Source organism: Oryctolagus cuniculus, chromosome 13 (assembly GCF_964237555.1).
Source record: "Oryctolagus cuniculus chromosome 13, mOryCun1.1, whole genome shotgun sequence".
NCBI lineage: Eukaryota > Metazoa > Chordata > Mammalia > Lagomorpha > Leporidae > Oryctolagus > Oryctolagus cuniculus.
Window position 1 is genome coordinate 50,196,937 of NC_091444.1, and position 23,549 is coordinate 50,220,485.

The 23,549-nt window shown below is 44.8% G+C and overlaps 1 protein-coding gene across 2 annotated transcripts in view; it reads left to right on the forward strand.

Moving 5' to 3' along the window:
- The first annotated feature begins 7,748 nt into the window (after positions 1-7,748).
- The window catches only part of COG2 (component of oligomeric golgi complex 2), a 51,305-nt gene continuing 35,504 nt past the window's right edge, over positions 7,749-23,549 (forward strand). The window contains exons 1-3 of one of the 2 annotated variants that reach the window (XM_002717389.5): positions 7,749-8,014; positions 20,343-20,504; positions 21,887-21,952. In XM_002717389.5, the coding sequence (XP_002717435.1) occupies positions 7,943-8,014; positions 20,343-20,504; positions 21,887-21,952 (300 nt within the window). In that variant the 5' untranslated portion in view covers positions 7,749-7,942. Of the gene's footprint in view, positions 8,015-10,748; positions 11,016-20,342; positions 20,505-21,886; positions 21,953-23,549 lie in introns of those variants that run through there. The other variant, XM_051820690.2, reaches the window with a different exon arrangement.

Sequence of the window (23,549 nt, forward strand, 5' to 3'; positions counted from 1 at the left end):
TCCTGGTCTCTAACCACTAGAGTGGTCTCTAGCCACTCTAACCACTTTCCCCTTTTTGTGCCAACCAAAATGTCTTCTGGCATTGCCAAATTCCCTTGGGGTATACAGTGGGCAAAACCATCCCTAGTTCAGAAGTCCTCATCCAGATGGGAGATGACATTGGCATGGACCACAGAGATAGACAAAGCAGGTGGGCAGAAGTGAGATTCTGGATAGATTCTGAAGGTAAGACATATGATTTGTTGATATATTATGTATGGAACATGTGGAAAGGTCAGAGTTTGGATGATTTAAAGACTTTTGCCTGCACTGATCTTGACCAAGATGGGAAGGACCATAGAAGGAGTGACTTTGACAAGAAATCAGGAGTTTTGTTTTGGACACGTTGAACGTGTGGATGCCTGTTGAATCCACAAAGAGATGACAAATAGGTAGTCTTGGGTACACAAGTCTAGTTCATGGATGAGGCCCAGGCTGGAGATGTAAGTATGAGAGTCATTAGGATAGAGTTGAAATGTGAGGGCTTGAGATGGGGAGTATGGATGGGGAAGGGTGCTAGGCAACATTTTAATGTGGCCCCTTTAATTGCTGCTCCCTGAGTTATGTTCTTTGAGTGAGGACAGGACCTAGGACTTGCTTCTACCCAGTAGAATAAGGCAAGGGAAGGGGCTGTCATTCCTGAGTTTCCTTTATATCACACGAGACTCTGCTTTCGCTGATTAAAACGAGAGGCTCTGCTGCTGGGCTTTGTGCCTATCACTCTGGCGAGGAACTACAGGCAGCTTCTAGGAGCTGAGGTGGGGCAGTCTCCAGTCCACAGTTAGAAAACAGCTGGGCCCCAGACCTACAGGTGCAAGAAAATGAATTCTGCCAACATCCTGAGTGATTTGAAAGGAGATTCTTCCCCAGCTGAGCCTGAAAATAAGAACACAGCCCAGTAGACACCTTCATTTCTGCCCTGAGGGTGAGAGACTGAGTGGCCCACTCAGTTTGTGCCTATGCTATGATACAATCACTGTGTGCTTTTTAGAGCCACGTAAGATGTGGCTGTTACACTATCCCAGGTGGTGGAAACAACCCTGAGCCCTGGAGTACACCCGTCCATGGTAGAAGGTAGGGAGGTTCGGAAGAAGACAACAGAGAAGACTGAAAGGGCTGGCCAACAGCAAGGGCAGAAACCAAAGACAGAGTTGGAAGCTAAATGAATAAAACACATTTCCAGAAAGACAGGAGGACTCTTCTGTCAGGTAGTACAAACAGGTTGAGTCAGCCGAGGGCTGAGAATGGGCCACTGGATCTGGCAATGCCGTGGTCATTAGTGGCCTTGAAGAACAGCTCTCTCCATGCAGCAGTGAAGGTGAAAGTCTGATGGACGGATCTGTGGTTACAAAAAGTTAAGGTCTGGATTGAAATGGGAGCAAGTGGACATGAAGAGCCGGGATCGAGTCTGAGTTCTATTTTGGAGTCAAAATCAGTCAGTCTTGCTACAGGTTAGACATGGGGATAGAGAAATGGAGGAACGATCCCAAGGCTTGAGACTTGGGCCATGACATCTGTAGGAGTGCCATTTACTAAGATGAAGAAGACTGAGAAAGGAACAAGTTTAGGGGGAGTGAGTTAGAAATTAGGTTAAAAGCAGGCTCCTCTTACATATTCACATGCAGAAATTCTGCAGGCAGTGGAAAATATGAGTCTAAGTTCAATGGCCAAGTAAGGATTGGAGATCTAACTACAGAGACTAAATTTATAGAACGTGCTTTAATCAACGATACCAGGTGGAATCACCTGGAACAGTGGTTCTTAGAGTGGAGAGGGTTGGGGAGGCAATGATCCGGTTTCCAGGACAGACTTGGCAGTGCCTACAGACACTTGTGATTATCACAACTTGGGGAGGTGCTATTGGCACTAAGTGGGTAGAGATAATACTGCTAAGCTTCTATAACACCCAAACAACCTGACCCAAAATGCAAGTTGAGGGCTGGAAGAAGGGAATTGAGGTGAATCTTGAAAGTGTGAAACAGTCATCTCTAGTAAAGGAAAAGCAAACTCATTGGAAAGACAAGGGAGTTGGCAGTCAGTGTTGAATACCCATTTGAGGTTTGTGGTTAAGTATGTTAAAAGTGTAATAGGTGGAAATAAATAAGAATGATTTTTTCAGTGTTAACAAGTTGGTTCAGCTGTGTGGTTGACTCCTGGGTTTCTGGCACAGGCCTCTGGCATTCGGCGGAGTATTTGTCAAGAAGCAAGGAGAGAGGGTAAGCAGGCCTTCCTGACAAGGCTATGAGGCAACGTTTGAAGTTGCTGCATTTCAGGTGCTGGGGGGCCATCCCAGTGAAACAGCACAGGTGCACAGGAGGTTACACGGCTCCAGAAGGGAGAAAGAAGCTCCTGGAGGCCATATAATAGGACACTTGTTAGCGTGTGCATGAGAGCTGAGAGTAGGGATAGAGTGCAGATGACCATAGAGAGGACAGCCTGGAAAGAAACAACAGGAAGAGAAAGGTTAACAGAGCCCCAGGGAGTACTAATGTAGAAGCCACATTTGTCAGGCACAAACGTCTGTCTTGTCTCTCTAAGCAGGCTCAGAACTCCTCAAGATCTAAGGCCAGTTCTTAGGCTTTGAATAGTGCTGAGGACACAGAAGATAATTCTATAAGTCTCTCTGATGTGACTGTAGTTTATTATTTGAAATGCATCTAAGGGATAGTTTTTTAAAAAATTACAACCACTCTACAAATATAAAAGGAGCACTTGTAAAGATTTTTCTTAACTTGTTAATTAACTAGGGAATTAGTAAAATGGTACCACCAACTTCAAGAGAGACTCCAGACACATACACAATTAGGAACATGCAAATGAATTTGCTAAACAGATGCAAAATGGGCTTTTCCAGAGGAGCATTTTGCCCCCATTGGGCAAAATCTATTTGCATGTGGATAAACAAGTATTATTTGCATTGCTATGACTTCTCTATAATTCACTGAGTTGTAAAATAAGTCAAAGACAGGAGAGGCACAGAACACCCCATAGAATCACATAAAGCAGAAAGTTTATACAACACCTGTTTCCTTGGAAGACACCAAAAGTCTTTTTGGTTCATTTCAAAGTCATGATTTTCCTGCTAATGCTAATACGAAAAAGATCTTGTCCCTACCATTTCAACTGGTGGGGCCTGTTATAAAACATACATGGTGCTACTGTAATACTACTAACTGTTTAGGGAGAAGGGGTGGAATTTGGAACCCCTTAACATGGACAGGAAATGTTCAGTTTTCAAATCATCTCAAATGTACTCTAGAGTGAAGCAGGGTATAAATAAAACACGGAAGATGTTGAAATGGCCCTGTTGGTTCATCAGTGTGAGCTTTCTGAGTCACAGCGGAGGCTTTGCCCTGCTCCCCCCTGCCCCAGGCCTGCCTCCCTCCCTGGACACACCACTGTCAGACTGCATACCCAGCCTTCAGTTCGAGCACCAAGATCCACTGAGAAACGGAAACCCTTCTCTCTTTCGGCAGTGAGCAAGGCCCACTGCGGTTGCTGTTGGGACACTCAGTGCTGTAGTCCTACAGTTCAGAGAGAGCAGAATGAGAACCCGGTGAAGACTACTGCAGGAAATGGCCCTATGAATTTCCTGAGCACAGTATCTCATTTCACAAGTTTTGAGTGCTTGGGAGCAAACCTGCCAAAAATGGGAAACCTATAAATAGGGGAGAGTGGGAAGAAAAACTGGGACTTGTCACATGCCACTGAAAATAGGGAACTAAGAATTTTCCAGAGATGCAGAGTCAAAGGGGGGGAGTTTAATATAATTTAGAAATGAAATCACAGGCACATGCTTTATGAAGAAGTCAGATAAGAAAGGGTGAAGCTAAGGAACAGAAGAGAGGGACTTAAAAAGATAGAAAAATGTATCAACTTCAAGTCTTACACTAAAGACAAGCATAGATCAATGATGGGAGGAAGAAAACTAGGACATATTATCACTTATTGGGTCTTGTCTGATGAGAGACCTTATATCTATGTTTTAACTGACATTACCAGAGGTGATCTACAAATATTTAACAGAAAAGGCATTAGCCAACTGGAAGCTGGCCAGGGCACCCCTGCTGAGCCACACATCAACCTTCTAATGACTGCATCATCGGAGGCCAGGGTAGGGCTTGGACATGTTAGCATGGCTGACATGTTAGGTCCAACTGAGTGTCAGGCCTGAGAGTAAGCAGTGGGCCAGGTCCTCTGCCCAGGTTTGGGCTTCCTTTCTCTCTTGCTTTTGACCTCTCTAGGCCCCTCAGCTAGCATCAAGGTCTTTCCTGGTTCTCTCAGCTGTGGCGGACTGCACCACGGTCACAGCGCTCCAAGTGGCAGCCCTCTCCATGGGGTCCTGGTTGTTCCCTCCTGAATCTTAGGAGGAGAGCAGAGAGGAGGTCTCATTTCTTCATTCTTCTTGGCTACCCAACCCCTTCAGCATAGCTCAGCCTACCACATCAGCACATACAACTTTAGGTTCACAGGCCTGGGAACTAGGTCAGAAGGCAATTACAACAAAGGAAGGGAAGAGTTCAAGTTCTAGCTTGTCTAGACTTCCTGCATAACTCCTCAACTCATCTGCCCAGCATCCTCTCCCTCTCTCTTGGAGCTTAAAGCTAGGCCACATGGGTTTGCTGCTTGCCGGTTGTTAACAGCATGACTGTGGACTACAGGCCAGGCCTGTCAGAGCCAGTCTAGATTGGTTAATAGGATTTTTAATTTTGCTAGGTGTGATGATGGCATCTCAAATAAGTAAGGAAATGTCTTGGGGCCGGCGCCGTGGCTCACTTAGTTAATCCTCTGCCTGCCAGCAACCCATATAGAGGTTCTAGTCCCAGTTGCTTCTCTTCCAGTCCAGCTCTCTGCTGTGGCCTGGGAAGGCAGTGGAGGCTGGCTCAAGTGCTTGGGCCCCTGCACCTGCGTGGGAGACCAGGAGGAAGCACCTGGCTCCTGGCTTCAGATCAGCGCAGCGCTGTCCACTGCGGCCACTTGGGGAGTGAACCAACGGAAGGAAGACCTTTCTCTCTGTCTCTCTCACTGTCTGTAACTCTACCTGTCAAATAAATTTAAAAAATTTTAAAAAGTAAGGAAATGTCTTTGCTTTACATGTAAACTGGGGTATTGGGTAACAGGAAGTGATGTGACATTTGGGATTGGCTTTAATATGTATTCAAACAACAGCCAAAGAAATGTGGATGTTTCATGGGGGAAGGGCGAGGACAAATGAGGTTGGTGATTGGTGAGTCACCAACAAGGCAATAATTTAAGGGGGGTCCTCCTTCTCCCCAGGCTTTTGTACATGGCTGAAAATGTCTATGAGAATAAACAAAAATTAAACAGAAAATGAGGCTTTCCTTCCTTGCATGCAAATAAAAGTAATAAGGACTAAGGGTAACTTTTCACCTTGACTCCTCTGCAGTTTATTTCAATGTCTCCAGCTAGATCCCAGCTCTTGTCCTGATGTGGGACAAGGAGTGAGGTTGGAAGTTTAGGTCTGTTGGCCTGGAAGTCACTGCAAGCCCCCAAATATAATTCTAGCCTCCTATTTGTCAATCAAAATGTCCCTTTCCCCAGGTTGCATCTGCTTCATCGACCTAAGTGGGGGACATTAAGTTCCATGTCGAATTGTAGAGGTGCCACACAATTTCCAGGTAGCTTCACCCCTGTAAGGCAGCAACGCCCACCTCATAAAAGAAGCCAACTCCTGGGAGGGGCTGCAGGCACTGTGTAGGTGTCTTTTCTCTCTTCCTTCTCCCAACTCTCCTCCTTTCTGGCAATCCTCCTGCCCACTGCCTACTCATGACAGGTATTTCTCTACCTGGGGCAACCCATGTTCACACGTGTATGTGTGTCCGCTTTCTCAGCCTTTGAATAAAATTTACCACTTTCGCCCCTTCTACATGTCTGCACTTAGAATGCTTGTCTTGGTGCAAGGCAACAGCCTGAGCCCACACCAGCCCTAGCCATCATCTGTTTTAACACCGTAAGGGAAAACCTGCTTCAGCAAGGCTTGTCAGGTTCAATACTAGGGAGTGTACATCTTTGGAATCTGTGCCTACAGTTTTTTTTCCCCAAAGAAACCTTTCATTTAAGGAATACAACTTCATGCATTTCATAAGTACAACTTTAGCAAAACATCTTTGGAATCTGTGCCTACAGTTTTTTTTCCCCAAAGAAACCTTTCATTTAAGGAATACAACTTCATGCATTTCATAAGTACAACTTTAGCAAAACCATACCTGCCCTCCCACCTACACTCCCACCCCACCTCCTCTTCCCTCTTCCATTCCCAGTCCAATTCTCCATTAAGATTCAATTTCAATTAACCTTATCCACAGAAGACCAACTCTATACTAAGTAGAGTTCTATAATAAGTGTAAGAGTTCAATAATTTGCACAAAAAACCAAACCAAAATTGTTCCTCAACAGCTGAGACAAGGGCTGTTAGAAATCATTGCATCTGGAAGTTAATTTCACTTTTTTTTCTTAGAAACTTAATTAAGTTTACAGAAGCACCCAAGAATGATACATCTTTTGCGAGCACTTAGACATAATTATAATACAACTCTTTGAGGACTGAGGTCTTGCATGGGAAATCAGTGCACAGAAACTCCTGTTGTTAATTTAACAATTAACATCCTTATGTATGACACCAGTGATCACCGGAAGCTATGCCCATACTTTTAAAAAGTGAACAGTTTCCTCGGTGGGATAACTTAAAATGTAGATGTCTCATGTTAAAACATCGCCTGCCTGTGTCCCACTGCTTTCTAAAGGCCAGCGTGGTGTTAATGTATCTCCATGGAGAAAACAGCACCAGAAGGAACAGTTTATAAAAGCAGCACTACCGGAAGCAGAGATTTGCGGAGGGAAGGGTGTGAAGCCCCAAGAGAAAAGAAACGGAATGAATCATCATCGTTAGACCACAGTATTCACAGCTAGAGCAAGGGACACGAGGAGAAAAAACAAGGGTAGACAGAAGGAATAACTTCTCAGGATAAAACTGGGGTCGGGGGGAGAGGAGGAGACAGTGTGCAAAATTGGGGAGGGGTTGATTGTACTGCCGCTGGTCACAACACCAAAAGTTGCTCATTACGGTTAAAAATAAATATGCATACTCGCATGCTGAAATTCATTTGCTGTGTTTTGACAACGCAAGCATTGAAGAACCTTCTGGAGACCCAGGGTTGTGCTCTGAGGCTGCCCACTCTGCGGCTGAGCCCAAAGTTGAGCAGGGGTCTCCCCAGCTGACCACCTTCTTCTCAAGGGTTCCCTATAACTGAGCCTACGGGTGCCCAGGCTGGGAGGGCAGCAGGGAACCCCCGCCCCCACCCCGGAGGCCTCAGTGCCCAAACTTCAGCAGTGCCAGCCCACAGGCACCAGGGAGGGATGAGACTCAGGGGATGTGACCCACTGGGCATGAGGGCCAGAGTACCAGGGGGCCGACAGTCGGCCTTGGCTACTGCTCTCTGCATAACCAAGCGGAGCAATCTCAAGGCAGAAGACAATGGCAGAGCGCTACAGGGAGATCTTTCCCAGTGGAAACGATGGGGCAGGAAGGGAGCCCCGCTTGCCCCTCTGCCCCACCCTTCTAGGGCTCAGTTGTCCCTCCCTGGGAACTGGCCTAACGGGAGCCCGCAGGACCCTGCAGTGCCGCTCTCTGACGCACGGGGGCAGCACGTCCAGGACAGCCCAGCGGCGGCGTTCCGCGAGCCTCTCTTGGCGGCGGCCAGGCGCAGACCGGCCCGCGGCGCCCTAGCTCATTGGCTGCAGCGCGGGCGCTGCCATGTTGGCGGAAGCGGAGCCTCCTGTGCGGTGGAGACTGTTCGTGGCGGTGGCCTCCGCGTCCGTCTGCGCAGCCTCCTGAGTCTTCGCCTCGCTCGCGTCTCGGTGTTGAGAGGCGGCGGCTTGCGGGATGGAGAAAAGTAGGATGAATTTGCCCAAGGGGCCGGACACGCTCTGCTTCGACAAGGACGAGTTTCTGAAGGTGCGCGCGGTCCGAGCTCCCTGGAGCCGGGCCGTGGGGTGCCTGTCTCCGCTGTGTCCTTCGGGGGCCCTCTCCTTGGGCTGCTCCTGCTGCCCCCGCCCTGGGCCACGCACGCCGCGCCGCGGGCTCTCGGCCAGCACCTCGCTGCACTGGGCAGTCTGTTGCCCGCAGGTTTGGCAGGTGCAGCTTGGAGCACTCAACCTCTGTCTAAAGTCGTGCATGTTCAGTGGAAGGCGTGAAAGTTGCGGGGCGTGTGGTTTTGAGCTGTCTGTAGCAGCCCTTGTTTTTATCCGGCCGTGTTCTCATGCGGTGCAATCGGATTGTCAGGTCCCCCTGGTTGCAAGGAAGCTTGCTGATCAGCGCCTTGGAGCTGCATAAGTGTATAGGGAACAAATCTCTAAAACCCGTGTACAAAACCCTTGTATCTTCCTGGAGGTCGTGTCTGGAACCAAAAGCACCTAAAGTCTTTGCCTAGCGTTCATCTAGAGCGTCCAGAATGCGATATTTGAAAGCTTAGAACTCTCCTGACTCCGTTGCAGCACAGCCAGGCAGCCCATTCATTCTTCTTTTTCCTAAAGTTTGCCCCGTTTCTTTTTATGAGGTGAACTCGAGGTTGACTTGCAGATGAGTGGAGGGCGTGAGCCTACAGAAAGGAGCTGGAGACTGACCATTTCACTGACGAAGTTTTGAAAGGCACAGCTTTGAAAAGGTTCAGGCTGTGAGTCAGAGCTAGGAGGATCTTTGCCCACCGAGGTGTCTCCCTCCGGGTTTGCACTTAAACCCATCTAAAAACACAGTTGTTTTAAGGATTGGGAAAGTTGACATCGCGTTGTGGTTGGTTTTAGTGTTTAAAAAGTTAAGAGCTTTGGCCCACTGGTAGACATCTAAAGTTTTAAACAAGTGAGTTTAGATCTCTGACTGTCCTGCGTTTTTGGATGGCTTTATGAGTTGCAACCTGTCTTTTTCTCTTTTTAGGTTAATTGGCCTCTTTTTGATATTTGCGTTCAGATCCCATCTCCAAATCTGTAGTGTTAAGTATTTGTGGGTCTTCCCCAGCGTGACCCTGTAGTTTCAACGTGTGGCACGTGTCTGGAGCAGGAATGGTGTCTTGTTCTTGTGCTGTGTGGTGAGAGATGTGTCTTGAATGGCGTATCTGAGAGACCTGGAAACGCTTTGTTCCACCCCCTGCCTAGGAACTGCCCTTCAAGGAGGGTGGAAAGAAAGAACACAAGAGACACTGAATGGAGAGGGCACTGGAGGAGAAGGCTCCCAGTGGTGATCCCCGTCCTTGCTCTGACTTCCAGTATCAGAGTCCCGACAAATCTTACCCATCTCTTCGTTCAGGCCCAACCCCAGCACCCTTACTGACCTGCTGGCCCCACCACCACCGTTCTCCCTCTGCGCTGACAGAATGCCTTTGGTAAATGCAGCTTCAGGAAGTAGAAATCAAAGCAGAAGTTGTAAAGAAGAAATAGGGAGAGAGCAAATGGGGGGGGGGGGAGTGGTTGGAATGCCAGCAGTTCCATATCCTTCATCACGCTGAAGCCTCTGAATGTGCCATTGCAGTGTGTAGTGCTGTAAATGGGACCGCTTCTTATGTAGAAGAACAGGTACAGAGCACCTGTTCCCTGGTGGAATGTTGGTTTTCTAGGTGGAACCAGAAGATAAAGGTCCCTTGTAGTTTGTTTCCTTCTAAGAGACGTTTTCTTTTTATGGCTCTGTGATGGAAAGGATGGGTGGTATGCTTCCTGTCTTGGTTATATTTCTAGAGTTGTGTCTCGTTCAACACATTTTGTAACTGGATAGCTTTTGGGCCCTTGAGAATGCTGGGTTAACGGGTGGATGTTAGGATAGCTGAAATTATTTGAAAGCTAGTCTGTTGATTGGAACCTATGGAATTACTTTGCCAGAGATGGTGATGGCCTACTACTGTAACAGGAGCAATTGTTCATTCAGTCAGCAGGCACTTGCTAATCATGTACTGTGTGCCAGCCAGCAGTCTAGTCGCGCAGAGGCACAGAGATAAATAAGATGTGGCCTGGGCTGCGGAGAGTAGTGACAGGGAGCACTGGCGTGTTAAGAGATTGCATTTAGCGCCTAGTGGCTGGAGTATGGCAGAAGGGCCAGCAGTGAGACCAGAAAGGTAGAAGGGCTGGGGCTGCAAGTTGTGAAGGGCCTTGGATCCTATACCAAGGGGTTTGAGCTCAGTACAGCATTTGTTGTGGCACTATAATTAGATTGAAAGCAGGAAATGACAGGGCATAATCTGCTGCATTGAAGCTGACTGGTAGCTGGAGGTGGGCTATTTCTCTTAAGGATGGCAGCCAACTAACAAATAAAATAGTGAAAAAGATAATTGGTTGAATGTTGACAGGGATGGATTAGACCTGTTTACCTACATGTACTGTTAAATCACATCCCTTCCCTTCTATGTCAGAATAGGAGTCCGTCACCTGCTTTGCAGAAAAAATGAGGGGCCATCAAGGAGGCACTTATGGCAGTCTCCTTGCGTTGGTAGCTGTTCTGTCTCTGCCCCTTGCCTGTTGTGTGGGGGGCTCCCCTTCTTCCTAAGGTCTGCCATCCATGCTTAGATCCCATCCTCTGTTGCCTCTCTCAGGACTATTGTCCTCTCCCTCTCCCTCCCTCTCCCTCTCCCTTCCCCATTCCCCCCCCCCTTTTTTTTTTTTACCATTGACTTTTTTTTTTTTTAAGATTTATTCATTTATTTTGAAAGTCCAGAGTTACAAAGAGAGAGAAGAAGAGACAGAGAGATTTTCCATCTACTGGTTTGCTCCCCAGATGCCTGCAATGGCCTGTGCTGGGCCATGCCGAAGCCAGGAGCCAGGAACTTCATCTGGATTTCCCATGTGGGTAGCAGGGACTCAACCACTTGGGCCATCTGCTGCTACTTTTCCTAGGCCATCAGCAAGGAGCTGAATTGGAAGTGGAGCAGTCCGAACATGAAACCAAAGCCTATATAGGATGTTGGTATCTATCTCAGGTAGTGATTTAACCCACTATACCACAACTCCTGCCCTCCTTTAACTTACTTACTTACTTACTTTCTTTTCTTTTTTTTCTTTCCTTTTTTTTTTTTTTTTTTTTTTTTTTTTGACAGGCAGAGTGGACAGTGAGAGAGATAGACAAGAAGAAAGGCCTTCCTTTACCATTGGTTCACCCCCCAATGACTGCTGTGGCCAGCGCACCGCACTGATCTGAAGCCAGGAGCCAGGTGCTTCTCCTGGTCCCCCATGAGGGTGCAGGGCCCAAGCACTTGGGCCATCCTCCACTGCACTCCCAGGCCACAGCAGAGAGCTGGCCTGGAAGAGGGGCAACCGGGACAGAATCCGGCGCCCCGACCGGGACTAGAACCCGGGGTGCCAGCGCTGCAGGTGGAAGATTAGCCTAGTGAGCCGCGGCACCAGCCCTCCTTTAACTTTCAAACATACTCCTGTTTTATTCTCCACTCCACCTTCTCACCTCCAGTTATTGTCCTGTTGCTCTCTTCCTATCACAAGCAAATGCTCAGGAGCTGTCGTTAGGTTCTCATCTTTCCCTCTTAGACTCACTGCATTCTGGCTCTGGCCCCATCGTCCCACTAAACAGTTCTCACAAAAGTTAAATCGCCATTAGTCATTGCCACAGACATTTTCCTGTCTCCAAGAAAGACCCTCCTTGTTTGCTTTCTGAGACCACCTGCTTCTGTTTTGTGGGTGTTTGTTTGTTTGTTTGACATCTCAGTGTCCTTGTCTGTTTTGCATAATCATTCTCCTCCTCTCAGCCATTCCCTGGATGGTTCTGGGCTCAGTCACAGGTCCTCTCATTGTCACATGCTGTACGTGTTCCCTGGATGATCTGCGCTGTGCAGCCCCATGGCCACCTGTGGGCAGGGGACACACTTTCATATCGCTGGCCAAAGTATCTCCTGACCGCCCGTCCTCACCTCTCTGACATCTCTTTTTCAAACTCTGCAGGTTCAAACTGAATGAATGAAAAGCAAAAACGAAAAACCCAAACCTCTGACCTTCAAATCTATCTTTCTTCTAGTATTCTGTATCTCAGTAAATGCTCTGTTATCCATCTAGTAGTGAGTCATAAAACCAGAAGTCATCCTTGGTAACATCTCTCCTACACCTTCCCAAAACCCAATCTGTTACCGTTCCCTGTGATTTCACTTCCCGAATACCTCTTGAATCCATCCACTTCGCTCATTCTCCTCTTTCCCATCTTCCTTTTGAGTAACCTTTATCTAATAAACAAACTGTTCTTCCAAGTCTCCTTGCATCCCTCTTTTCTTTTCCTGGTACATGTTCTGCATTGCAGGCCAGATGCTTTATTCCACAATGCATTATTTGGTCTTGTGTATTACAGCAGGCAACTAGTCTTGACCTGGTTATGAGAACACATTTCCCAAAGCATTTAGAAGTCTTCCAGAGCAGCTCATTCCATTATAGGCAGTTTTGTTGGCATGTGTTTTGTTTCTGTGCTGAGTGAAAAATTGTCCTGCATTGACCTTCTGTTCATCAGTTCCTTTTGGCCTTGTTGGCTCTCTGGGCTGCCACATAATTCCTTTTTAGTGAAAAGAGAAATTGGGGTCCTCCTGGCGACTGTCAGCACCTACAGTGTGTTAGTGAACTAGCAGGAGATAAACTAGTTACTGAGGCTCCTCCCTATTCTAATTGGATGAATTGGGAATATTCAAACAGGAGTGTGTCCAAGAAGAAAATGGTTTGCTGTTCATGTCTCTTTGTGTTGTGGTGTTGATGGAATAGCAGAGGCCTTGGGATGTGGGCCCCAGTTTCGGCCTTACTCACTGCTCCTGGGTGACTTTATACAAATTGTGGGCCTCGGTAAGCTTCAGTTTCCTCATTACTGGGGTGACACTATAATTTTTGCTCTCTCTTTTAGCTCTTAACATTTTATATTTCTGTGGAAAAAAGAAACTGGTTGTTTTGGTGAGTTTGCAGATAAGGAAACTTAGGCCCAGGGACTTGTGATTTCCACTAAAATCAAACAGCTGGGTGGGGCAAGGCAAGCCTTTATGTTCTGCTATGCAGGCTTAGTCCTGGAAAAAGTATTAATGTGCCACTTTCCTCTTCAGATAGTGGGAGCTTTGGGAGGGATGACATTGAGGATACAATCATACAGATGTCACAAGGTCCATATGTTGTGGTTCATACATTTTACCAGCAGGGACAATGTTGAGGACCCTCTCTCATGTTAGAAGAAATTCCAACCCATCCAGTGGTCTGGATCCTTGGGCTATAGATCAGATACAGTAAATGTGACAGAAGTAGCTGGGCCATTTAGGGTGTACTCGTGACAGAAGAGAGAGATACTGCCCGACAGAAAAGGAGCAGAGAACAGTGATGGAAAGCAGATCCTGGACCAGTTGACAGCAGCCCAGTCCAGTGTTGCTGAGTGCCCTACACAATTCAAAACTTCATCATTTTATGACAACTGTCTAGGTTCATTATTTGACTCCAGTTCTTCATGGAAAACCTGAATTCTGTTCAGCCTCAGTTTGAGACAGAAATAAATATTTTTGATAACTGCCACAAAAATTCTGATTACCTGTAGTTGGAATTCAGACAAATTGATTTTGAACCAAAATTGTCTTAAGTGAAATACTTTTCTTGATGTAACATTAGACATACATAGTTTATTCAGTTGGCAGTTGGTAAAAAATAGTTCTTTTGTTTGCAGAAAAAAAATTCTTCGATTGTCCTTGCTTTTGACTTTCCACTTAGCTTCTTGCAATATTGTAGAACTCACCCCTTGAATAAAATGTTTAATTCATAGCCTTTTGAGTTATTACTTGTGGTATTTCTTTATTTAATATTAATTAGCAAGAAGTATGATGTAAATAGATTTTTTTTTCTTGCAGCATTTAACATTAAATTTCTCTGCACATTCAACTAATTTAAATTTAACATTTAACATTAAATTTCTCTGCACATTCAACTAATCACAAACTTGTGGCTTGGACTTCTGATTGTAGTAATCAGAATTGAACACTTCTGAACTAGGTCATTCCACTAAATAGCTCAAGAAAAATAAGCTAAAACGCCACAGAGATTATCAATGGTGTTAAACTTGGACATCCCATATGGGTGCCAGTTCTTGTCCCAGCTGCTTCACTTCCAATCCAACCCTCTGCTGTGGCCTGCACCCTTGTGTGGGAGTCCAGAAAAAGCTCCTGGCTCCTGGCTTCGGATCAGCTCAGCTCCGGCCGTTGGGGTCATTTGGGGAGTGAAGCAGCAGATGGAAGATCTCTTTCTCTGGCTGTACCTCTCCCTATAACTCTGTCTTTCAAATAATAATAATAAAGAATGAACTCAAATGTTTGTTAAATGGCTATAACAGAATATAGATTTTCTTTGCCCTTTCATAAATATGTCAGACATAGCTAATAATACTAAACAAAAAAGACAGACATAAGATTGATTATTCAAGTAAAAGTTCCTTAGAATTTCAGTATTATTATTTTTTGATACTTCTAAGATTATGTGTCCATAGATCTGTCCATAGGTGATGTGGAAAACTCTTTAGTATCCATTTTGAGTTTCTCAAGCTTGAATAATTTGCTAACTAAATAAAATTTTAGAATGAGTTTTGGGAAACACAAGTGTTTGACCATGTCATGTTCCACTGGGACACCTTATGTTGGAGCCAGGAATGGATTTGAGAGCACGGAATTTTACACATTTTACACATGTGCTGTTCTCTGAGCCAGGGTGCTCTTCCTACAGTGTTTCCCATGGCTAGCTCCTTTGTACCATTCAGCAAGGGTCTTCCCTGGCCACCCAAATGAAAGTGCCTCCTCTTTGTCACTCGCCTTCACTTCATTTTATTTTCTTTGTAGCACTTATTGCTATTGATTAACGTTTATTTGCTTGCATGTTTATTTTTTCCATTAAAAAATACAAGGGCACTTCAAAGGTTATAGAAAAATGGAATTAAAAGGTAAGTTTGGTACAGATTTTGTTTTAATCCATGTGTCATTTTTAAAAAGATTTATTTAAAGATAGAGTTACAGAGAGGGAGAGAGATACCTTCCATCCGCTGGTTTACTCCCCAAGTGGCCACGACGGCTAGAACTGGGCCAGTCGGAAGCCAGGAGCTAGGAGCTGCTTCTGTGTCTCATGTGGGTGCAGGGGCTCAAGCACTTGGACCATCTTCCATTGCTTTCCCAGGCACATTAGCAGAGAGCTGGATAGGAAGAGGAGCAGCCAGGACTCGAACTGGTACCCATATCGGATGCCGACACTGCAGGCACAGCGCCAGCCCCTGTGTAATTTTCCATAAAAGCTAGACAGCAGTTCCATCCCCTCTGGGGAAAACTTCTGAAATCTTCTGCCACCTCCCAACATTACCACCTTGGGGACCAAGCCTCCACCAAATAAACAACCTTGGCAGGTGTGTGGTGGCCCAGAATGTGGTGCTTCTTGCTGTCGCTCAGTGAAGTAGCCAAAAGCTGTTCGTCATGTCCAGTTGATTGATGATGTGGTCAGCTGTACCCTTCCTGGTTTCCTGCCTGTGGCATCTGCCCATTTCCTAGAGGGGCGTTGATACTTCCAACCATAATGAGGGATTCATTTGTTTCTTGAAGTGCTGTCAGTTTTTGTCTTATTTGACAGTTTGTTGTTAAACACATACACATTTAAGATTGTTATATCTCATTAGAGAATTGTCATTACATTATTATAATGTGATTCCCCTCTTTAATAATCTTTCTTGCTTTGAAATCCCCTTTGATTGAAATTAATATAGCTACTTTAGCTTTCCTATTACTGTTTCCATAAAAATTGTTAATGTATTTGAACATTTTATATGGTAACGTTTAAGTTCTTTCTGTTTAAGAAATGAGATGATTCACATAACCTACAATACAGCATTTGTGAGCGAACACGTCACTGATTTCTAGGACCTGTGCAGGCCTCCCCACTGAGGGTTCATGCATAGCCTGTGTGCTTTACTCCTGTTTGTGCTTGAGGAATACTCTCTTGCAAGGATACACCACACACCACGGTTTGTTTTCCCATTTATTAGTTGGTGAACGCTTGTTTCCACTTTTTGCTTGTCATGAATTAATGCTGCTGTGAACATTCGTATACATGTTTTTATGAGAATATCAATTTAAATTTTTTTAAAGATTTACTTGAAAAGCTAACTTAGGGAGGGAAAGACAGAAAGAGAGAGAGAGATTCCATCTGCTGGTGTAGTCTCCAGATGACCACACCAACTGGGGCTGAGCCAGTCTGAAACCTGGAACCAGGAGCCAGGAGCCTCCTCTGGGTCTCCCACATGGGTACAAGGGCCCAAGTACTTGGACTGTCTTCCACTGCTTTCCCAGGCGCATTAGCAGAGAGCTGGTGTGGAACTGCAGCAAGTGGGACTCGACCAGCACCCATATGGGATACCAGCATTGCAAATGGCAGCTTAACCTGCAACACTAACCCCACGAGTTACCAATTTTCAACCCAGGTATATACACAGGTGTGGAATTACTGGGTAATTCTATGTTTAGCTTTCTGAGGAACTGCCAGACTGGTTCCCATAGTGGCTGCATGATTTTACACTCGGAGTGTATCAGGGCTCCAGCTTCTCCACCTATTCACTAATACTTTTTCTGCTTCCCTCCCTGCCCCCCACTTTTAAAAATGATAGCCCTCCTGGTGGGTGTGAAATAATATCATTGTGATTTTGATTTGCATTTTCCTAATAACAAATTATGTCAAGCATCTTTTCTTGTGCTTTTTGTCCATTCATATAATCTTTGGAAAAACGTCAATACAAATCCTTTGTCCATTTTAAAACTGGGTATTGGTCTTTGCATTGCAGAGATGTAAGAACTCTTTGTGTATTTGGCATATTATATCCTTGTCACATACATGATTTTTAGATGTTTTCTCTCATTCTGTGAGTTGTCTCTGTGTGTTCTTACCTTTGATGAATGAAAGTCTTTAAGCACCATTTTTATCTTTCTTTTTGGTGTCATATCTAAGAAACCATGGCCTAATCCCAAGCCATGCACATTTCTTACCTTTCTTTCCTTCTAAGAGTTTTATAGGATTTTTTTTAAAGATTTATTTATTTATTTCAAAGAGTTACACAGAGAGGTGGGGGGGGGGAGCTCTTCCATCTGATGGTTCACTCCCCAATTGGTCGCAACAAAGCTGCTGGCTCCGAAGCCAGGAGCCAGGAATCTCATCCAGATCTTCCACGTGGGAGTAGGGACCCACGCACTTGGGCCATCTTCCACTGCTTTCCCAGGCCAAAGCAGAGAGCTGGATCAGAAGTGGAGCAGCCAGGTCTTGAAACAGCACCCATATGGGATGCTGGCACTTCAGGCCAGGGTGTTAACCCGCTGCGCCACAGCGCTGGCCTGAATGGTACAGTTTGAGCACTTATATTTACATCTGACTCATTTGTGTTAAATTTTTTGAGGAATGGTATGAGATTGGTGTCTAAATTTATTATCTTGCATATAGATATCCAATTGTTCCTGCACTGTTATTCTCCCCACTGGCACCCTTGTCAAAAATCATTTGTAATGTACAGGTTTAAAGTTCTTTTTCAATGTTTAATAAATCTGTAATGTGAAGTAGAAGTATTTTTGGTGAATGAAGTAAGTGTCTATTGTTACCAGCCACTGCACTTTTGTGGTTGGTTATCTTCATCAAAAAATCTACTGGATGCAGAGATGTTCTAAGGCACTTAGTTCTTAGGCTGTGTGACATTGGTTTATCTGAAAACACACAAGTGGCAAATTGAGTTTATTATTATGTAGTGACTTTTTTTCCTTTGGAGCTGGGCTATACATTTTAGGATGATTTCATCAAGTTCAGATCTGGATAGAATCTCAAAGAATATTTATCCGAGGCAGGTAGTGTGATCTTGCCTAAAATCATACAACTGGTTAGTAATAAGGTCAGAATGAGAAAATGAATCCTGTCCCTGTCTTTCCATAACGTGCTACATAATGGTGAATGAAGGGAGTTGTCTCAGGTCACCCCAGCAAGCGAATGTGCAGACCGAGATAAGGAAGCCGATGGGTTTTTTTCTTTTAAAAATTACAAAGGTATTTATTTGAAAGGCAGAGCAACAGAGACAAAGGGAGAGGCAGACAGAGAGAGCAAGAGATCTTCCATCTACTGATTCACTCCCCAAATGGCCACAACAGCCAGGGCTGCAGCAGGCTGAAGCCAAGATCCAGGAACTCCATCCGGGTCTCCCACACAGGTGGCAGGGTCTCAGGCACTTGGTGCATCTTCTGCTGCCCTCCTAGGTGCAGTGGCAGGGAGCTGGATTGGAAGCAAAGCAGCAGGACTCGAGCTGGCACTCTGATCGAGGATGACAAGTAGTGGGAAGCAGATGGTTTTACAGTAAGTGGCTGTGAAAGGGTGGCTAAGTCCTCTTAACTGATACTATCAGGGCAGGTACACAGCCCTAATAGTTTATCTTTTTTTAAAGGTTGACTTATTTATTTGAAAGAGTTAGGGAGAGAGACAGAGATAGGTCTTCCTCTGCTGTTTCACTCCCCAGATGGCTGTAACAGCCAGGGCTGAGCCAAGCTGAAGCCAGAAACTAGGAGTTTCATCTGGATCTTCCACATGGGTGGCTTGTGCTGCTGCTTTTCCCAGGACATCAGCGTGGGGCTGGATTAGAGCTGGTGCCCATCTGGGATGCTGGTGTTGCACATGGCTGCTTTGTCTGCTGTGTCACAATGCCGCCCCCTCCCCTTTTTATTTTTTAGAGATTTGTTTATTTGAAAAGAGTTACATAGAGAGAAAGAGAGAGTATGTACATTTAGTCTTCATTGATGTGGTACAATGCTCTTGTCTCTGAGAACGGATCTGCTGATTAGATTTCCATATTGTGCTTTTTGAATGCAGTTTCTGTTTCTTGAAGTTGAGTGAGAACCTGAAGGCATAAGAATTTGGATATAGAGTCCCTTCCACGTTTATGGTTATCTTACCCATATCTAATTCAACACAAATATTCTTAGCAGTTTGCCTGTATCAAGTTTTTCCAGAGCACCTGCATTAGTTTTCATAGAATCAACTCTTTTTCCTCATCTTTTGTCAGTTTACACAATGTTTAATACAATTATGAAATTGTGATAATTAGTTCAGGCAGCATTAGCAAGTTTGGGAATCATCACATGTGATTGTTGGTGACTGAGTAGCTCAAAATCACAGGTAAAGTAGAAGGTAACCTGCTAGCTATGGGTGTGTCAGCCTGCAGGGCCATCAGAATGCTGCAGAGGGGAGGCAGAGAGCACAGTTCATCCTGTGAGGCCAATAGGAGTTGGTTCAGCAAGCTTCTGAGAACCTATTCAGTGGAATACTCAAAATCTATGTGAAGTATTAATTCAAATATGTATATATCACAGGGACATCCAGGTCGTATTGTTTTATGGGGAAAAGCAGTTTACACAACAGCATGAGTATTAAGATTTTGTGAGAGTATGTGTGCATGTTTGTGGAAAAAAAAAGAGATCTGGAGCGTTATGAATCACACTGTTAAAAATATTAATAGGGCTTATCTCCAGAGCATGAGAGTTTGAGTGCCTTTTTATTCCTTGTGTAAATTCTTTGAAAGTTTTACATTGAACATTTGTTGCTTTTAAAAACCTGTTTCCATTTTGAGAAGAGCCTGACTGAAAGGTGTCATTTTAAAAAATAAACTCCATTATATGGGGCTGGTGCTGTGCCTCAGCAGGTTAAAACCCTGGCCTGAAACACTGGCATCCCATATAGCTGTCGGTTCTAGTCCTGGGTGCTCCTCTTCCAATCCAGCTCTCTGCTATGGCCTGGGAAAGCAGTAGAAGATGGCCCCTTGGGCCCATGCACCCACATGGGAGACCTGGAAGAAGCTCCTGGCTCCTGGCTTCTGGTCAGTTCAGCTCCAGCCATTGCAGCCATCTTGGGATTGAACCAGCAGATGAAAGACCTGTCTCTCTATCTCTACCTCACTCTAATTCTGTCTTTCAAATACATAAAATAATCTTAAAAAAAAAAAAAAAACTCCGTTGTGGAATTTAGACAACAGGAGAGAATGTTATAGTTAGGGGGCTGCCTTCTTGACATGTTTATAAAGTCAGCAAGCAGCTTTATGTCATCATGCATAGTAACCCAGAGGTATTTTCTTTCTGCTGTAATATAACCTTGCCAATGACAGGAATGGCTTCTCTTTCTTTCTCTCTCTCTCTATATATAATATATATAAATATATATAATATAAATATATAATATATATATAAATATATATATAAATGCGATATGATTGCAGTAATTTTTTTCTCTTTTGGTTTACCTTTCAGGAGGATTTCGATGTTGATCATTTTGTGTCTGACTGTAGGAAGCGGGTTCAATTGGAAGAACTGAGAGATGACCTGGAACTCTACTACAAACTTCTTAAAACAGCCATGGTCGAACTCATCAACAAGGATTACGCAGACTTTGTCAACCTTTCAACAAACTTGGTAACATTTAAATCCACAATCCCTACCAGTCACTGATTACATACACACACAGTCTGAGCATTTTTAAAAACCTTTTAGTTGATTTTCACCCAGAACTTTGAAGAGCTCACTAATCTTAATAAAGAACCAGACTTTCTTGGTAGAGGTTTTTGTTTTGAGTTTTCACTCATTTCAGACAGTCCTAACTTGATTATTTTCTGAACTAGGTGTTAAGAATTAGTGACAAGCGGAGGATGGTAGTAGCAGAGTGGTTGTTTATTGTTAGCTACTAGCTGATTACCATGAAAGCTCACTGGTCTACAGTACATTTGCAGGAAATACTTAATTTGCTTTCAGAAACATATGCCAGCCAGAGCTAGGTTGAGGAAACATTGGCCAGGATTGATCTTTAGGAGACTTAGTTTTATGAAAAATAAGAATCATTTGTAATGACAATATCAGTTACTTGTAAGTCATTTAGAGATGCTTGAGCCTTTAGCTCCCAATGTTTACCACTTAGCCTTCTTACTCGTGTTTTATTTTGCTTTTAAGTATGTTTGTCCAGGCCAGCGCCGCGGCTCACTAGGCTAATCCTCTGCCTTGCGGCGCCGGCACACCAGGTTCTAGTCCCAGTCAGGGCGCCGGATTCTGTCCCGGTTGCCCCTCTTCCAGGCCAGCTCTCTACTGTGGCCCGGGAGTGCAGTGGAGGATGGCCCAAGTGCTTGGGCCCTGCACTCCATGGGAGACCAGGATAAGTACCTGGCTCCTGCCATCGGATCAGCGTGGTGCGCCGGCCACAGTGCCCGGCCACAGCGGCCATTGGAGGGTGAACCAACGGCAAAAGGAAGACCTTTCTCTCTGTCTCTCTCTCTCACTGTCCACTCTGCCTGTCAAAAAAAAAAAAGTATGTTTGTCCAGAGAAATACAGAGAGCAGCCATTGCCTTGGGAATTCTGAGAAGCATTAAAATTAACAAGCATATTTCTTATGGGGAAATGCACAACTACAATAAATGTGCTGGTAGGATTAGAAGCCCAGAAAATTTTATTTCCGTGCTATTTAATTTGGATTTTTCTCAAGGGTTATAATGTTGGGAAGAAATACAATCTGTTAGACTTTACATAAGCCGGTTGAAAGTCATCACTTACAGACAGATAGCTATTCACCGCCTGTTTAAAAGTTTTTAAATCCATTAAAAAATTTCATTCAGGGGCAAATCTTTTTTTGGAAGGGGAATAGTTTAATTTTATGGCAAAATAACACTTCTGTTGTTAGTTACTAGCACACGTCCTTTCTTGTACAGAAAGAGTAATCCAAGTCTAATACTCTTTTGATCATCAAGTAGGTACTCAGCTATTACTCTTGATTTTGATGTGTTTCTACCAACATTATTTTTGCCTTTAGGTTGGCATGGACAAAGCTCTAAACCAGCTTTCTGTGCCTTTGGGGCAGTTACGGGAAGAGGTTCTGGTAAGTTTCCCAAGTAATATTAAGCAGTCTGCCCTGAAGTTTGATATGCTTGTTTCCCTCCCCCAAGAAAAATTCCTGGCCGGTGCCTTGGCTCACTTGGCTAATCCTCTGCCTGCGGCGCCGGCACCCCGGGTTCTAGTCCCAGTTGGGGTGCCGGATTCTGTCCCGGTTGCCCCTCTTCCAGGCCAGCTCTCTGCTGTGGCCAGGGAGTGCAGTGGAGGATGGCCCAGGTGTTGGGCCCTGCACCCCATGGGAGACCAGGAGAAGCACCTGGCTCCTGCCTTCGGATTGGCGCAGCGTAGCAGCCATTTGGGGGGCTGAACCAATGGAAAAGGAAGACCTTTCTCTCTGTCTTTCTTGCTCTCTCTGTCTAACTCTGTCTGTCAATCAATCAATCAATCAATAAAAGAAAAATTCTTTTGATCTGTTAGGTGGTGGGTTTTTTTTTCTTTTGTTTGTCTTGTTTTGTTTTGTTTTGTTTTTGAATTGTTAGTGATAGCAGTATTCACCCTCAACAAAGTTGTAATGATTCTCCATTTTTTACATGTGGTGCTGCAACCTAGAAAACAATGTTTGATTCGAAGATGACAGATTCTCAGAGTAGACAGGTTTAAAATGTGAAGGAAAGAGAAGAAAGCTGTTTGAAAATTCAACTTGTTACTGCCACTCTGTTGTATGTAGGTAGTTACGAGCTTACAAATGCTTATATTTTAAATACTTGTAATTTTATTACAAATTCTATTTTATGTGTAGTTAGATTCCTAGGCCAGTCTACAAAAACTTCAAACTTTAATGTAGTTTAAGGATAATAGAAAATTAATGCAGTACCTAGTAAACATTGTATTTTAATGTTTCTCTGATACAATGTATGCTATGGCATTGGTGCTCCTTAACACTAAGCCACGGGGTTAGAGACTCCATCTGGATGAACAATAATTGAGGGAGTAGTTTTGGCATCACTTCCAACAGCAAACGGTATTACCCGCTGCTTTCCTGTTGGTCTACCCCCAGTCTCTATCAGGTACCCTGACTTCAGGGCCCTCAGCATTGATGAGCTATAGAAACTTGGTGCACTGTACCGTACCATCATCACCTGCATGTGTCCCTACACGATCATTTGGAGCTTCAATGGCCTTATGCATCTAGCACCTGAGACAGTGCCTGCCACATAGTTGGCAGTCAGGAGATGACTTAAATAAACATTCATTGCAGGTACAATGCTGAAAAAAATGCAGAATAACAGAAATATTAGTGCTTAGAAGTCCATAGGACCAGCACCCCGGGTTCTAGTCCCGGTTGGGGCGCCAGATTCTGTCCCGGTTGCTCCCCTTCTAGTCCAGCTCTCTGCTGTGGCCCGGGAGTGCAATGGAGGATGGCCCAGGTCCTTGGGCCCTGCACCCACATGGGAGACCAGGAGGAAGCACCTGGCTTCTGGCTTCGGATCAGTGCAGTGCGCCAGCCGCAGCGGTCATTGTGGGGTGAACCAACGGCAAAAGGAAGACCTTTCTCTCTGTCTTTCTCTCTCACTGTTTAACTCTGCCTGTCCAAAAAAAAAAAAAAAAAAAGTCCATAGGAGGGGTAGACAAGAAAGAATTTC